The sequence below is a fragment of the Podarcis cretensis genome (genome assembly GCF_951804945.1).
Source record: "Podarcis cretensis genome assembly, chromosome: 11".
In the NCBI taxonomy this organism is placed as follows: domain Eukaryota; kingdom Metazoa; phylum Chordata; class Lepidosauria; order Squamata; family Lacertidae; genus Podarcis; species Podarcis cretensis.
Genome location: NC_137180.1, coordinates 43,173,578 through 43,190,989, shown reverse-complemented (window position 1 = coordinate 43,190,989; position 17,412 = coordinate 43,173,578). Strand labels below are relative to the sequence as shown.

At 41.9% G+C, this 17,412-nt stretch overlaps 1 protein-coding gene across 2 annotated transcripts in view; it reads right to left on the bottom strand.

The window, feature by feature from the left end:
• Nucleotides 1–17,412, bottom strand: part of SLC38A9 (solute carrier family 38 member 9) — a 48,330-nt gene that overhangs the window by 17,462 nt on the left and 13,456 nt on the right. For both annotated transcript variants that reach the window (XM_079994911.1, XM_079994910.1), the window contains exons 9-11: nt 15,623–15,817; nt 14,445–14,552; nt 4,168–4,274 (exon numbers count right to left, since the gene is read on the bottom strand). In XM_079994911.1, the coding sequence (XP_079851037.1) occupies nt 4,168–4,274; nt 14,445–14,552; nt 15,623–15,817 (410 nt within the window). The remainder of the gene's footprint in view (nt 1–4,167; nt 4,275–14,444; nt 14,553–15,622; nt 15,818–17,412) is intronic.

Below are 17,412 nucleotides of genomic sequence, written 5' to 3'. Positions count from 1 at the left end.
CAAACATATACAGCCACAGATGGCATACATCCCCAAAACCCCAAACAGAAATGCCTTTTTAAACATCACCTACGTGTTTTTAAATATACCTCTGCAATGGTGAGGGCTAGAAACTAAACAAAAGATCAAACAAGATAGCAGGGTCTGTTAGTGTCTGGTAAAAGCTGTCAAATTCTGTCGAAGTTCACCCTCAGACACGTTTTCAGTTAGCAGCCCTGACTATGTAAGCATGTTTATGGACGTAAGTGAAGCGGGCTTAGACCAAGTCCATTTAGCCTGATATTGTCCATTTGGTAATTGATCCTGGGTCATTCTGAGTCCTGATACCCAAATTCCTTTAACTAGAGACACCAGGGATTCAACCCTCAGTCCTTCTGAATGCAGCGCTGAAGCTATGGGCCTGCACTCTTGATAAGACAATCACAGTACATTTCCTGCTTAGTGAGTATATTTTCAGAGGTATGATTGCCTACCACCAGCTCTACTAAATATTATTCCTACTATTCATTGGATTTCTTATCCACCCTTCACTCATATAGTGAAGGGCTGGTCCTAGGGCTGGTCAAAACAATGCAAAAATACAATATTAAAATTAGCTAAAAAACAATTTACCATCAGAAGAATAGGATGGGTCATAAAACATTTGTTTTACCAGAATTTACAAAACATTTAAAAGACCCATTAAATAGTTAATAAAGGTCAAGGCTAAAATAAGTTTTTGTTGTTGTTGTTGTTTTAAAAGTATTAATACGATCAACGGTAAGAAAATATATACATTATAAACTGAAATTGTTTTTTTTAAAAAATAAAATCTGCACATATCTCATCCCAGAGCATTCTTTTCCTCTCTTGACGTTAAGAACATAACAAGATCAGGCCAATGACCTATTTAGTCCAGTATCCTGTTCGTACAGTGACCACTTAGCTGCCTATGGGAAACCCTCAAAAGCGAGATCTGAGTGCAAGAGAACTCTTCCCTCTTGTGGTTTCCAGCAACTGATATTCAGAAGCATTACAGTGGTACCTCGGGTTACAAACACCTCGGGTTAAGAACTTTGCCCCAGGAGGAGCATAGAAATCACGAAGCGGCAGGGGGAGCCCCCACTAGCTAAAGTGGTACCTTAGGTTAAGAACGGTTTCAGGTTAAGAACGGACCTCAGGAACGAATTAAGTTCGTAACCAGAGGTACCACTGTACTGCCTCTGACCAAGCATCACCGTTGGGGCTAGCGGCCATTGATCACCCTTATCCTCCACGAATTTCTCCAAACCTCTCTTGAAGCCACCCAAGCATTGCATTTCCAGCTGAACAGTGGGAGAAACAAGAAGGAAATGCAGGTGGGAAAAGTGGGACAGGGTGGAGAAAGCAAAAGCGCCTGTGCTTCATTGCCTGGAGGCTGTTGTACTTCGCCACAGGCAACTTTAAAATTACAAGGCTGATGGAGGATACAGGAGTGAACCTGCCGAGTGACCAGACCTTGACTGTTGTTATTACAATGTATTGTGTCACCGTCTAGAACGCCAGACACAGATCAGCAGCCCACCATGCAAAGAACTGTACAAACACATCATAAAACGCTGGCTTTGGCCCAATACATTGTGTAAGCATTCCTTGGGAGATGGAATCAAGGGAAGAAAGGGAAGGGGGAAGAGAATAAAAATGTGAAGAATACATAGGCAGCCTTAAAACGCAGGATTCCCACTTAATCCCTGCAGTGGTTATGGAACACATTCTCCTAATGCCTTACCCACAAACAGGGCTCTTGGGCCTGGCAGGAAGAGGGAGCGTGAAGGTATCGTCTTGATATAAGATGGAGAATATATTATCAGGGAAGGAGGAGGAGGAGAAATACCAGTAAGTAGCCGGTAAAGGTCTGTGAGTCATTGTTTGCAATCCCCATGACAAGTACAACTGAGGGAAACTGGTATGGAGCCACACAGGTTTTCCTCAGAGGTGGACACAGTCAGAAACTCTGACTGGGAGAGCTTCACAGACTAGATGTAAACCAACGCCTTCCAGGATTTGGCCAAAATCACTAAAGAGTATGAAAGAATGTAAGGAACAGACAGAGGAAACAGGCTTGGGCATGCTTGCTTGTTTTATTATATTTATGAACTCCATAGAGGGAAGGCAGGAGAAGCCAGAATATATGGCATGCTCCTATCTAATTTAATCTTCAAAACAACCCTTTGAAGCAGATTACACCAAGTCACCCAGAACGCTTCATCAAGGTCACCCAGTAATCTTCATTGCTGGATCTGAACCTGGGTCTCACTAGTCTTACTCCAAAACTCTCACCATTGTCCCACACTAGCTTAATTAGAACTGTGTCACAGATTATGAACTGTGTCATTTGATTGTTAGTATTAGTTTATGAAAGTGTTAGAAGAGCCAGTGTGGTCAAAGCATGGAGAAGTTGGAACTGGCGGCATATAAATCTCATTTGGTGCCTTTTAATTCTAGTATGAAGCAAAGCAAAGGAAAAAAGGGGAAAAAACCAAACTCTTGCATTCCCTATTTATCCATTTCAACGTATTTGTGGGTTTATATGTTTCTATCAAATCCCTTCTTAGTCATTCATTTTCTAAGTTCAAGGACCCCAGTGGTTTTTTGCTTCTCCACGTATGGAAGGCATTCTATACTCCTGCTTATTTTTGTTGCTCAGTTCAATCATTTTTCCAGTTCCAGTCCTCAAGAGGCATTATGATGTCATAGAAACTGGCACAGAGCAAAATCATTGTTATAAAATCCTCTTGTACGAAACTGTATAAAAGTGCAACCTCAGAGCACAACTATGATTTTCACAATAGGTTTGATTTTATCAAACCTGCAGCATATTAATGGGATACTCTTCTGGTTGTTATATTGATGAATCTTTCCCCACTCACCCCACACAGAGAAGGGTGATGAAGAAGGGCTATCTTATGGCTCAGTTTGCTAAATAAACCCTCCATATGAGACCTTGGATAACATGGTAGAGATTTTATCTGTGTCAAAGACATGGTTTAAACATGTTACCAGGGGTGTGGGATGGACACACCTGAAGCATCTAACAGCCTAGTTCTTGCAAACAATAGAATAAGTGATACGACTTTACCACTTAAGACTTCAGGTGGGGACTCATGCAATTGAGTACTTCTTCATACAACTAAAAAAATATAATTCTTACACAAAGATGTCCAGGAGAAGAAACCTAGCCATTTCCCCAACATGCTAATTTTTGTGGGGAAGTGAACTGGGCATTACCAAAAACAAATGGAACCAGAGTCATAATTAACTTATCAGAACAGGTGCTGGCTCAGAATATAAATAATAAAAACCAAACATACTTCATCACGGGCGAAAAAGAACCCTGCCTGATCAGTAAATGCTCCACACTTATCTCAGCTAATATCTTTTGCTGCCTTCATAACAACCTCAAGCTAGCTTAGAGTTGTAATGACAAATACGCTTGAAGTATGGAAAAGGCCAGCGCAGTAAAGCCCCATTTCCTAATGCTTTTTTTCTACTCTTTGGCTGTTTATAACAGCTTATCTTTAGAAGTGATACTAACTTTCCCAGACTTGAGGATGATAATTTCAGAATGAGAAGACTGCACACGCATTAGGGGAGATTAGTTATCTAGCATGCCCAGGAAAAGGATATGCAGGATGTCTTTGTTTCATGCAAATGAACAAATTAAGAGAAGCCCTCAGAGCAAAATAAGTCGGCCACCCATGTTAAACTCTGGCAAAGGTTTGCAACCCATTTTAGTTCATGAATTTCAGTCTGGGGGCTGCCATTTTGTCTATTCGAGAGAACATGCGAAAAGAAAACACATTCCATCTACGTTTCAAATTCTTTTGAAGCATTCCATTCACCTACATAATATGCATGCTGCTACTCCCTGTCTTATGGCTCCTAACTTCAGGATTCAGATGTGGATCTAACCCCAACAGTAGCCAATTGCTGTATGCACAGGTTGTTCCTGCATGTACCTCCCCACCAATTCACCCAGCCAACGGTTAAGATACGCACAAGCGATGAAGCATACAGGGCAGAATCTTGGGGAAAGGACCAAGAATGCGAGTTCTTTTATATCTGTGCACATCATATCTAGTATGCAAAAGCAGCTCAGACAAGAGTGGTTCATTATATGTAGATACAAATCCCTCGTGCTGTACTTACATTGCTTTCCTGGTTCTTGTTGTTCTTAAGCAGTGTAATTACACAATTATGAATAAAGAAGGCCAGAGTCAGCACCCCTGTAAGCTGAGGAAACAGAGTCCTGAACTCTGGAGAAACAAAAATAAATTATAATTAACAAAATGGCTGCCAACACCACTATAATAGGTACCACTGCTCTCTCACTTTACTGATTCCTGGACCTGGTTCTGTGGCCAATTTTAAGGCTCCAGCTGTGCCATATAGGAGAAACTTCAATAATTTCTTGAAGGGGGAAGCATGGTAAAAGGAAAAGGAACAGTAATAGCCAAACACATATCAAACAAGCAGCTTTACAAATTGCTTTGTTAACAAATTTGAGCAAACCACCCATTTGCTGAGTGCTGATGCAGCTCATTGGCAGAAATGAATACAGTGTAAACTTAGAAGCCAGACGCCTGTACGTCTTGAACGTTTTGGCTCCTGAACGATAAAAAACCGGAAGTGATTGTGCCAGTTTTCAAACGATTTTCAGAAGCCACACATCCGGCGAGGTTTCCGATTGGCTGCAGGAGCATCAGAAGCCACGCCTTGGACGTTGACCGTTTTGGAAGTTGAATGGACTTCCGGAACGGATTCTGTTCAACTTCCAAGGTACGTCTGTACTTTAATTATTTTAGGGGTAGGGAAGGAAGCATGCATCCTTAAGGCTCAAAACAAACCCTGTTTTGTTGTTGCATCTGAGCAAGGCCTGAATCTGCTCTGACTGTCGAGAAAATTTAAAATAAAGTTATCTATAGTGAAAAATGAAACACCGAATTCAGTAGCGCAGGAAGTAAATAAGGAAGTATTGAAGCAGGGATTAAAGCACTTCTTTTCAATATAACTTGAAAGCTTATTGTCAGGTCTCACAAAATTTTATGAATGGTGTGTGTGTGTGTGTGTGTGTGTGTGTGTGTGGTATAGCACATGTGCAATACCAATGCTCCAACATGACTGTTTTTATTGGGTATACTGCTCAGATGTTACAAAAAAAGAAGCAGCAGTATTGGCAGAAAGCCTTGAAAGCCTTCTAATTTTTAGAATGTACTGTTCAAAACTTCTTACAGGAATTGCAACAAAGGCTTGAAGGATGTCAGAAAACTGAATTCTTTCATCCTGTGCCTTGAGATCAAGAATGGTCCTTGGGTACACATGTTTTCTCATATGTCCTTCTGAATATTGAAAGCACTAGAGAAAAGTGATTTGATATCCTGGGTTACTTTCAAAAACTCTGGGAAACACTTCTGTATGTTATAAAGGGAACATGAATGAGGAGAGAATGCACTGAACCAACGTCAATTCCTGATCTTGGGCAGAGGAGGGAGGAACTTTTGTGTTTAATATCCCACCCCACCCCCGTTTGAATACCACTCACGGTGCCACAATGTGTTGGTAATGAACATCAAACTGATAGCATAGTCCGTACAACATGAGACTCTTAATCTCAGGATTGTGGTCCCTTCCAGCTCTACAATTCTATGATTCTATGAAATTAGTGACGGCAAACGGGAAATTACTTATGGACCTGACACCTTGTATATTTTAAATATAAAGCCTTGTATGCCTTTTACAGTGGTACCGCGGGTTACATACGCTTCAGGTTACAGACTCCGCTGATCCAGAAATATCACCTCGGGTTAAGAACTCTGCTTCAGGATGAGAACAGAAATTGTGCTTTGGCAGGCGGCAGCAGTGGGAGGCCCCATTAGCTAAAGTGGTGCTTCAGGTTAAGAACAGTTTCAGATTATGAACAAACCTCCAGAACGAATTAGGTACTTAACCCAAGGTACCACTGTATGAGCAGAATGTCCAACTTACATTCTTCCTCCAATAAGGGGGCCCAAGGCAGCATTTTTTAAAAAGCATATATTCAGTATAACTCCCTTTAACTGTCCGTACAACATGAGACTCTTAATCTCAGGATTGTGGTCCCTTCCAGCTCTACAATTCTATGATTCTTTGAAATTAGTGACGGGAAACGGGAAATTACTTATGGACCTGACACCTTGTATATTGATGGAACAAATGGGTTCAGGGTGGGATATAATCAGTTTTGGCAAATGGGAGAGGAGCCAGAGCAATGCCTTCCAATAAGCATTTGTGCTCTATATTGGATTAGCTTGCTGCTTTTGATGTCAGCTGCAGAAGGTCATTTGTTTCAGAGTTCCTGCTGTTTCTCTGCCCTTGCTCAAATGCGATAAAGCTCTGTCCTGGCACTTATTACTGTAAGGAGATGGCTCCTCTTTAGACAATACAATGCACATCTGTCTCCAGGATACTGTATTCCTAATTGCCCTTGGAAGTTTTCCCTTCTTCTTGATTACCAACAAACACATGCATGGGAAAAACACGTTTCGTTTAGCCTACTTTAAATTCAACTTTTCTGTCCTAAAAGAAAGAATCATCCAAATGGATCCATAACCGCTCATTACGGTCTGCATCATATTATTCCTCCCCACTCCACCGCCTGCAAAATGACGCTAATTCAGGCATGGGAATGTTGAAGTTCAGAAATTGGTAGGCAACAGAAAAACACTAACCCTGAGTGTAAGGGTCTCTATGGAGGATGGGTGGAACAAAATAATTATGTCGTTGCTGCACAATTCTTTTTTCTTTTTTTAACAAAGAACTTCTATCACAAGGAAATAGCTTTCCCCCAGGAAAAGCCAGTTTGCATGTTGGGAAAATATGATTCCATCCCCGCAAGAGTGTTCTGCTATGGTTATGATTGTTATTTGAAATTTGACTGCATTAGTGTCAGGCATAGTGGTTAGTGACAGCCAATGCAAGCTTTGAGAGGGGGGTGCTGATCAATGAAGAAAAGATGTCAACAGGTTTACTAAACTTTAAGCCATGGGTAGGCAAACTAAGGCCCGGGGGCCAGATTCAGACATTTTGGGAATCAGCGTGTTTTCACATGAGTAGAATATGTCCTTTTATTTAAAATGCATCTCTGGGTTATTTGTGGGGCATAGGAATTCGTTCATTCCCCCCCCCCCAAAAAAAAAATATAGTCCAGCACTCCACAAGGTCTGAGGGGCAGTGGACTGGCCCCCCCACTGAAAAAGTTTGCTGACCCCTGCTTTAAACACTTGAACAGCCACAAATTTATCAACAAAACCCCAACTTGCACATGTATTTTTAAACAAGGTTTTTTAACGTTCAGAAGTTCTGTTTCATGTTTTAATCATCAATAATCTTAATCCCCCTGTTTTTTGTGCTTTTTGGTGAGTGCCACCTTTCCATTTCTCATTTAACAGCCAAAAACACCAACTAGTTTCTTCTTCTCACTACCCAATTCATATTATGTACCTTTTAAAAATTATGTTTTTTACTGTTGAGTAACAGAAATGTAATTTTGCGGCTAAACGTTTCCTCCAGTTGGGCTCTGGAGTGCTCATCTAGCTCCTTCAACAAATGCCACAACCATTTTGCAGGCTTGGTTTTTGTAGGTGGCGGGGGGAGTATTATTACATCTGGCAAAGCATTTTGGCAGAAATACTAACTAAACAAGCCCGAGCTTTGAGAATGGCTCAATATGAGGATGATTTTGCAGCTCAATGGTATACTTTTATTCAATGGACAAGGTGGTTGTGGGATTCCACCATCCACCAATAGGACTCTGTAGACTGATCCTGCTGGGATAAATGAGAGGCATTGTTTTTCTACTCATGAAATGAACCAAGATTGCTCTCCTGCTACATTTGTATTGTGAAAATGACGTACCATGGGTTTCAGGGTTATTTAAATAAATAAATGGTTTAAAACAATCTTTTTTAAAAAAACAATAACTACCCAGAAAAACGATTTTTAAAAGACTGTCTGACAAAATGCCTGTATTTTGGAAAACAACAACAACAACAACCTAGGAAATTTATGCAGAATAATGCACCAATCTGCCACCAAGACTACTATTCTAACCACCGCCACCCTTTTCTTTTTACTGTTGCCCTAGCCTAGTGGCTGTGCAGATAGTGTCCAGTGTGCTCTTTCCGTTTCATAAAAATGGGTAGAAACCTGGGGTAACTGCCTTGCCTGCTTCAGATTCAGGGATGGCTGTTGAAAGATGAGCCACCTTGCCACCCACGATCTAACAGAATGCCAGGGGTGAGCTTGCAAAGTTTGTAGGACTGGTCTGATTAAAGTTAAAAAAATCTGGATTCACCAAAATGCAGTTTGCTTGGCTTGACATCTGTTCCAATTCACAAACAATTCATCAAAGCTGCATCATTCTCCAGCCCTCTTCCCTCCACCCGCTACCCTGCTCTGTTTGGATAACCATGCAGACTATAAACATTCACAGATTAAGTGTGCCAGTAAACAGCAAAATCTGAGCAGTGTTTTCTGACGAAGGACATCTGGAGGGCTGTCAGGGAACAGCTCTGTGCTGCATGCTAAATCAAGCTAAGCTGAAATCAATGCAACTGCAGTCGCAGGTAAAATGAACTCTCTCAGGTATGAATATGCATATGGCACAAACTGGACCATCTCCATGGAGTTTGCATGCCACTGTGGCCCACACAAGCTATTTGTCTGCGGCTGTTCTTGTTATCTGTTTTGTCCCAGAGGCATCTTTTCTATTTGGATCTTTACCAAAGAGGACTAAGAGGAGTGCGCATCTCTCTAGCAGCGCAAATGGTTTTTCCTATCCCTGCTGTCAAACTAAAGTTCAATCACTCCATATTTCATTGTTTGGATGGGAAATGATGTTTACCACAAAGGTCAGCCATTGACTAGGAAACCTTTATAGCGTCATTATTTACACTATTATAGGGGATGGGAGAAGAGGGGAGAAACATTTTCCAAACCGCAAATCCGGAATCTCGGTGTGGACTCCTTACAAATTTGTCAAAGTTACATATGTTTTGCATTATAGCAAGCAGCAACTCTTTTTGCTTTTAATGAGAAATGACCTTAGTTTTATGAATTTTGTCCATTGCCTATAAAAAATATACAAAAAGAAAAGGAATACAGAACCATATTAGGTTCTGCCATCTGTATTGAAGCACTTAAAGCTGAGGCACTCACTGTTACATGGGGCAGTAATAAATCTGGCCCAGTTTTGTAATACTCTATTTCTCTAGAGTGTTACAAGATTGTACAACTTAAAATGGGCCACTGTAACTCCTTTTTTCTACATGGTAAGCTCAACAAATCAGTATTTCTAGTTTCTCCTGAAAAGGAGAAAGTATTTTTGACAGGTTAATTTATGCTGCACCCTGAGCTTCGCACAGGGGGGGAAGCAGTTTATCATAAACTGGAAGTTTAACTTTCCATTTCAATGGGAGGGGCTCAAAGAGAGCAAGTTGCTTAGCGAGTTCATAGCATTTGAGCTGGGAGATCACATTATGTGGTCACTAAATTACATCAGCTCTTGCAAGTGCACAGCCTAACAGACAACGATTGTGACAGACAACGGCACAAGCCAGCTTTCTTGCATTTCAGCACTGCCTCCCTATCAACTGAAACCACAAAAAGGAGGCGGTTGTATTGGTGGCATAATAAATGTCACATATTTAACCTTGCTATGTGCACACGGTTGCCTCTGAATTGGCCACCACGGGGCAACTGCCTGCATGAAGACAGCCCCTTAGCATTCCTTCCTATATTGAGAGAGACACACAAGAGAGAAAGGCGGGAAACAAGAATACTGATAGTAGATTAGAGAAAGCATTTGTTAAATAGTATTTTAACTGCGCTAAAGTTTATACATAATAGAACAAAGGCATGCAGTGCTTCCTCTCTCTCCTCAACAGCTGCAGCCCTGTGGCCTTCAGGGAGTTGGGCTAGTCTGCTTCTGTCCTGGCTCACTCTCCAAGTAAACTGAGTGGGAGGACTCCAAAAAAATAACTTGTTCATATACTAATTTTTACCCTCTTTAGAACACTGAAATAAATTAATAATAATAATAATAATAATAATAATAATAATAATAATGTATATGTGTGAGAGAGATGAGAGAAATCAACCTGGGAATATAAGAGAATTATTTCCCTCATGTATTCCGTCCCATCACAGAGTGGGTTGAGGGTGAAAAGGGCTTTTCTCCTAATCCACTTCCTGCCAATGTTGTTATGGGGCAAGCCAGCTGAGAGACCCAGCGTAGTATACTGACTAGATTGGGCAGAGTAATGGATTATAGGACCAGAGGAAACAACTTCAAATTCCCACTCAGCCATGAAGCCTACCAGGCGAGCATGGGCCAGTCATCATCTCTCAGACTAACCTACCTTGCAGGTTTGTTTTGAGGATAAAAAGGCATTTGTGGGGGGGGGGGGGGAGACCATATATGCCACCCAGAGTTCCTTGGTAGAAGAACAGGACAAAAATATAAATTAATGAATAACTACAAACAGGTAGGAGGAGGAGATAGCTGATGGATAGGTACAGTTTGCTATTTTGAGACTATTCTCGAGACTCGAGATTTCATGTGGTGTTTTGTGTGGGGCTCACACTTAAGATGAGAAAGAAACTCTCCTTGCTCACAGCCAGCCGCACCTACAGTCTGGTTTCTCTGAGTGGCCCCGTTTAAAACATTTCTTCCTGTAATACCTTTCAATTTAACATAGCTCTTTTCCTTCCTTCCTTAGAGGAACTCTGCTATTTACCTCATAAAATTTTTATACTGCTAATTGTAAGGGGGGGGGGACTCCTCAAATCTGTAGAAATGCACCCCCCTCAACCAAACACATAATCTAACCCATGACTTGATATCCTGCTGGTAGTTCCTTAAGTTCCTTAGTTCCTTAAGTGAAATCTCAGGGTCAACTGCCCATCAGATGGCCTTCTTATCAAGATCACCCCAGTTGTGGTATGCCCTTCCTCTGAAGACTAGAAGGGCACCAGCTTCCTCAAACCAAGGCAGATGACTGGTCCATGTAGCTTAGTAATGTCTACATTAGGCTTCCTCAACCTCGGCCCTCCAGATGTTTTTAGCCTACAACTCCCATTATCCCTAGCTAGCAGGACCAGTGGTCAGGGATGCTGGGAATTGTAGTCTCAAAATATCTGGAGGGCCGAGGTTGAGGAAGCCTGGTCTACACTAACTAGCAGCAGCTTTCCAGGGTTTCAGATAGGGGACATTCCTATCCCTACCTGGAAATGCCATGGACTCATCCAGGGACCTTCTGCATTCAAAGCAGATGCTCTCTCTCACTGAGCTATGGCCCTTCCCTTCACTGTGATTTGGCGCACCATATGCAGCATAGCTTTTGGTGCTCCCTGAAGACCTGCTTTTTGTGCAGGCTTTTAAGATGGCAATATTAGCCTCTGTAGTGAGAAGACAACATATGTTTATTATTATTATTATTATTATTATTATTATTATTATGCTTTATGTATGTATTTGTAGCAGGTGTTCTGGGGTTTTCTGGCAGAAGTACAGGATGCAAGTTTTACAGATAAACTTATGGCAATGGCATTTGCGGGAAGACGATGTTGGAATAGAATTAGTTCCATATGGCACTGAGGGAAAATATGTGGAAGATGATATATAGGTGGTATCATACACCGGTGAAATTAGCTAAGATCTATAGGTTAAAGAACAAACGATGTTGGAAATGTGGGGAAGCAGAAGGCGATTTCTACCACATGTGGTGGCTATGTAATAAAGTGAAAAAATTTTGGGAACTAATATATAATGAACTTAAAAAAATTCTTAAATATACCTTTCCCAAAAAACCTGAAGCCTTTCTGCTAGGAATGCTGGGTAAAGAGATTAAAAAAGAAGATAAGAATATATTCCTCTACGCCACCACAGCCGCAAGAATTATGCTGGCACAAAACTGGAAAACGGAAATTATACCTAATATAAGTGACTGGCAAGTTAAAATGGTGGAATACGCCGAACTTGCTAGACTAACGGCTAGAATACGAGACCAAGATGAGCAAATATTTCATAAAAATTGGAGTAAATACTGGAAATATACTGAAAATAAATTGTAGATGACACTGGTGGGCTTCGATTAACTCTAACAGAGAATAACTAATATTTAAATTTAAGAGAAAATACGTGAATGTAGGATTATTTGATACTTACCAATAGGGTGGAGGGAAGTCCAGGACTAACTAAAGTCCAAAGGTTTTTTTTTGTTTTTGTTTTTGTTTTTGTGTTTTTTTTTTCTTTCTTTCTTGTATATCTACATGTATGCTTGTAAGTTGGGTGATATGATGATCTGTATAGTGTATATTTGTATAGACATGTGTACTTTCAAAACTTGAATAAAAAGTATTTAAAAAAAAAAAAAAAAGAATTAGTTCCATTCACTAGAACATGGACAGGGACTTTATACAGTAGTACCGCGGGTTACATACGCTTCAGGTTACAGACGCTTCAGGTTACAGACTCCACTAACCCAGAAATAGTACCTCGAGTTAAGAACTTTGCTTCAGGATGAGAACAGAAATCGTGCTCCAGCGGTGCAGCAGCAGCAGGAGGCCCCATTAGCTAAAGTGGTGTCTCAGGTTAAGAACCGTTTCAGGTTAAGAACGGACCTCCGGAACCAATTAAGTATGCAACCAGAGGTACCACTGTGCAATATTTTCCACACGTGTTCTTCTGTGGAGGAAAGCTGTGTTGGGAACAGTCGCCAGAAGTTCTCTTTGGGTTTATGACAACTGATCTATTGTGACTTGGAGAACAGCTGAACTGTTCTCTAAATCAAATGCGTTACCAGAGTAGGGTGGGGGCTGAACCCCTCTGAAATTCACTGGGGAGTGGGCAGAAAGGGTGTTTCTACTTCCTCTAGCAAGAATTAATTACCGTATTTTTTGCTCTGTAAGACTCACTTTTTCCCTCCTAAAAAGTAAGGGGAAATGTGTGTGCGTCTTATGGAGCGAATGCAGGCTACGCAGCTATCCCAGAAGCCAGAACAGCAAGAGGGATTGCTGCTTTCACTGCGCAGCGATCCCTCTTGCTGTTCTGGCTTCTGAGATTCAGAATATTTTTTTTCTTGTTTTCCTCCTCCAAAAACTACGTGCGTCTTGTGGTCTGGTGCGTCTTATAGAGCGAAAAATACGGTAAATGTTAATGACATTAACGATTCCCCAGGTGAAAAGAGTACCTAATTCTAATCAGACACCACATAAAGAAAGCAAGTTCTTCAGAGCTCTTTTTTTTTGGCAGCAGAAGGAGACTCCTAGTGAAGGTCCCTGATGCCTCATTACAAGCCTTTTGGAGGAAGAAAAAGAGGCTAATGGCCTCAAGAGCATTTTGACTAGTGCCAATGCAAGCTCCAGGTGCTAGCAAGCTGGAAAAGTCAACCCACCCACAGCCTCTGGCCAGAAAACCCAACCTTCATGCAGTGCTGAAATCACTCTGGAATTGTCAGAGCTGGGTGTGCTTCTTATGCAACCATTTCCCCACATCTGAGTAGATTCAGCTGCATGGGGGAGACCCTGAAAGTGTTTCCAAATCTTGGATGGAGCTCTTCTCCTTCCTCCCCACACTGATCACCCTAGGCATTACTATGGGCAAGAAGGTTAATAGGGTTAGTTGGTCCCACACAGCTAGAGACCTGGATCACAGAAAAGGGGGGAGAAGACAGCCCTTGTTCCACCTGATGCCCTTCCTGAATTGAGACTGTGTCAAATGAGGAAAGGAATTCTCTACCCATTCAAATAGCGTAGCCAATCCCTCTCCCCTCCATCTCCTTTGGCAGAACTGAGAAACTGAAGGAGAGGAAAAGCCATATACGGATGCAGGTGTGAGAGCAAAGCAGATGGGGCCTGGTGTGTGGGGGAGTTCTGGTGGCCTGATGTTTGCAGGGCTGGTGCAAGCAAAGTGCTTAAGAGCATAAATGAAAGAGCAACTTGAAATCAGTTCAGTCATGAAACTTGCTTGGTGGCCTTAGTCAAACCTCAATTGCTTACACTAAAATTATTGCACCTGTAATAGGGGGTGATCATACCAGCCCTCCTGACAGGCTTGTTGTAAGGATTATGCAACAAGGATTGCACTAGGTACTGAGGCATCATATTTTTCGCTCCCTAAGACGCACCTGACCATAAGACGCACCTAGTTTTTAGAGGGGGAAAGCAAGGGAAAAAATATTCTGCGCAGAGCATGTAAGCTTCTACTCTTCTTGCAATTAATTCCAATAGTGATATAGTAGCTTGCACTGTACTGGTAACCAATTCAAAAGGAATTATATACAGGGGCTGAAGAATACATTCAAAACCACTTTCATCTTATCAAATGATTAAAATTGAGTGTTTTAAAGTCAATACTGATGGCTGTTTTATATATAAAAAAAGTTTACCTGGTACAAAATATGTGGTTGATTTAAACCAGTCAAATTCTAAATGGAATCCCAAGAGAGCAGCTTTCACAGTAACGAGGATAACTAGGTAGATGACTGAAACGGTACCTGCAATAAGGGAAGGGGGAAAACCACAAGTCACTCAGATACATTTAAATTAAGGAGGAGCAAAAGTGTTGTTTTTCGATATCTAGCTTGGACCAACCGAAAACAGCACCCCTGCCTCCGTTCCTTCCCTCTTCACTTGCCCTTTTCTGTGTTTTGTTTTTCACTTGCAAATCAGCTTTGAGATTAAAGCAACCGAGATAAAATTATTTTGCATCTTATTCAGCCAGGTTCAAACAAGAGAACACATGGAGAGGGGGTCAGAAAATCATGTTAATGCAAGTTTACTTGATGTCAAAGAGAACAACAGCTACTAGACTTTTAGAAGACATCTGAAGGCAGCCCTGTTTAGGGAAGCTTTTAATGTTTGATGCATTACTGTATTTTAATATTTTGTTGGAAGCAGCTCAGAGTGACTGGGGAAGCCCAGCCAGATGGGCGGGGTATAAATAAAAAATTATTATTATTATTATTATTATTATTATTATTATTATTATTAGCTACTCTAAATCTAAGAAATTTGTAAAAGGGTGGGGGGAAAGAGGGAGAGAAAATAACAGAATTCCTGAATGAAATTTATAAACCCTGAAGTGCTGGGAAATGAATTTCCTGAAGAGCAAAGGATAAATAAAAAGAACTGGTTGCCTTTAAACACAAGCATCTTGCATTAAAAAGGTACTGGAAGAGCGATGTGCCCATCTTCTAGCCTATTTAGCAGGGCAGGTCGAAGAGAAAGAGACCCCGCCGACTTTTGGCACTGGCTCTGCCCACTGCTGGCTTCAGTCTTGCCCACCATGAGTATGCAATTCCCTGACAGAAAGCAGGCCTCAACAGAAAAAAGATTGCCCACCCATGTTTTAAGCTTTACAAAAGACATTGGGAGAGATCTGATCACAGATCTGTTGTGTAATGTGCAGCCTGGCCCTCAGTTCAGGAAAAATGATGCAATATTGACTAACCGATTAAGTGAAAACAGTGGATATCCAATGGGGAAACATTTCAGTTCTTGTGGTAACTGTGAGGCATTCCGCCCCAACACATACTGTACATTCTCCAGTCGAATCATTGCCTACCTAAGACGTTGAATTTGGCAAAGAAAGAGGGTGACTTGAAATTCAATAGCAGAACAAGGATGCCCAAGTAAAGAGGGACCGTTTTCGATTTGCTCCATAGCCGTTCAAACTCCTCAAATCCTGAATCACCGGTAGAAGCAAGCATCCAGGTTCTGTTTCCTGGTACTTCCTTGCCCGCATCACCTGGGCAGATTACTGTAGAACCAAAAGGAAAACAAGCAGTGGTTTACTTCAAGGAAAACATAACAAGGAGGGGAAATCAGAGAATAAACATCAAAATGAATAAGATGCCTACTGTGGTGTGACTTAGGGATAAACAGAGCAATCCACTTGGGTTCTCCATTTAAGGCAGCCAGTGGCTCTCCAGATCTTGGACTGCAGTTCCCATCATCCCAGACCACTGGTTATGCTACCTGGGGCTGATGGGAACTTGAGTCTAACAGGATTTAGAGAGTCAGATTCCACATCCGTACTTTAGGGAAACAGTTGACTGTTTTTGGCTGCTGAATACCTGTATATTGTCTCTTCACACTCACCCACAACCCTCACCACTTTGCAGAAAACAATATAAGGAATATCTATGGAATTTGCTTCTCTTAAGAAGAAAAAGAAAGTCTGCTCTTCTGCAGGGGGCAGCCATTTTGTATTAAACCAGTGGCATGCAGTGAATTTTTTCATAAGGGAACAGTTAGGGCCAGAGGTGCCAACTTGAGATGGCCGGGGGGGGGGGGGGCGACGCCACACGTGTGACATTGCAACATTTCAAAGTTGCACACGTGAGCATCGCATCTGCCTCCCTAAGCCAGCCAGAAGCTACCTGGGCTTTAAGAATGAGGCTTTAATACTCTGATTCATGAGTAGGCAAACTAAGGCCCAGGGGCCGGACCCGGCCCAACGCCTTCTAAATCCAGCCCGTAGACGGTGCGGGAAGCAGCGTGTTTTTACATGAGCAGAATGTGCCCTTTTATTTAAAATGCATCTCTGGGTTATTTCTGGGGCCTGCCTGGTATTTTTACATGAGTAGTATGTGTGCTTTTATTTAAAATGCATCTCTGGGTTATTTGTGGGGCAAAGGAATTCGTTCATTTTTATTTTTATTTCAAAATATAGTCCAGCCCCCCACAAGGTCTGAGGGACAGTGGACCAGCCCCCTGCTGAAAAAGCTTGCTGACCCCTGCTCTAATTTACCGGCAACATTTAGGGAAATAGCCTAGTCCCCCTAGCCCAGTGTTTCCCAACCTTGGGCCTCCAGCTGTTTTTGAACTACAACTCCCATCATCCCTGACTAGCAAGACCAGTGGCAAGGGATGATGGGAATTGTAGTCCAAAAACAGCTGGAGGCCCAAGGTTGGGAAACACTGCCCTAGCCCACTGACCACATGCCACTGCATTAAGCTACACCCCCGACATCAGCCATTCTCAAAATTCTACATGTGCCCCTGGACCCAAAAAAGTTGGCAACTATTGGTATACAGCGTTCACATGTCAGTGTAATTTCTTCCTGGACTATGGGTTGCTGACATGAGAACATGCCAAACAAAGCAGCCAACACACAGTTTAAGGGCCTTTTTTTAATTAAGATGCTGGCCCAACAGACACCCTGAACAGGTTGTGCTTTATGTGAGGCTATGCCCAGGGAGGTCACATCAGTGCTGCTAATGCAGCGGTTTGACTTCTCCCCCAGAGGCACACCCCTCTCTTTAAACAGAAGGATGCCAACAATAGAGAAGTAAACAGCAAGGAGGGATTTTCAGTACGGCTCACCTGCACATTCCTTTTACTCATTCAGT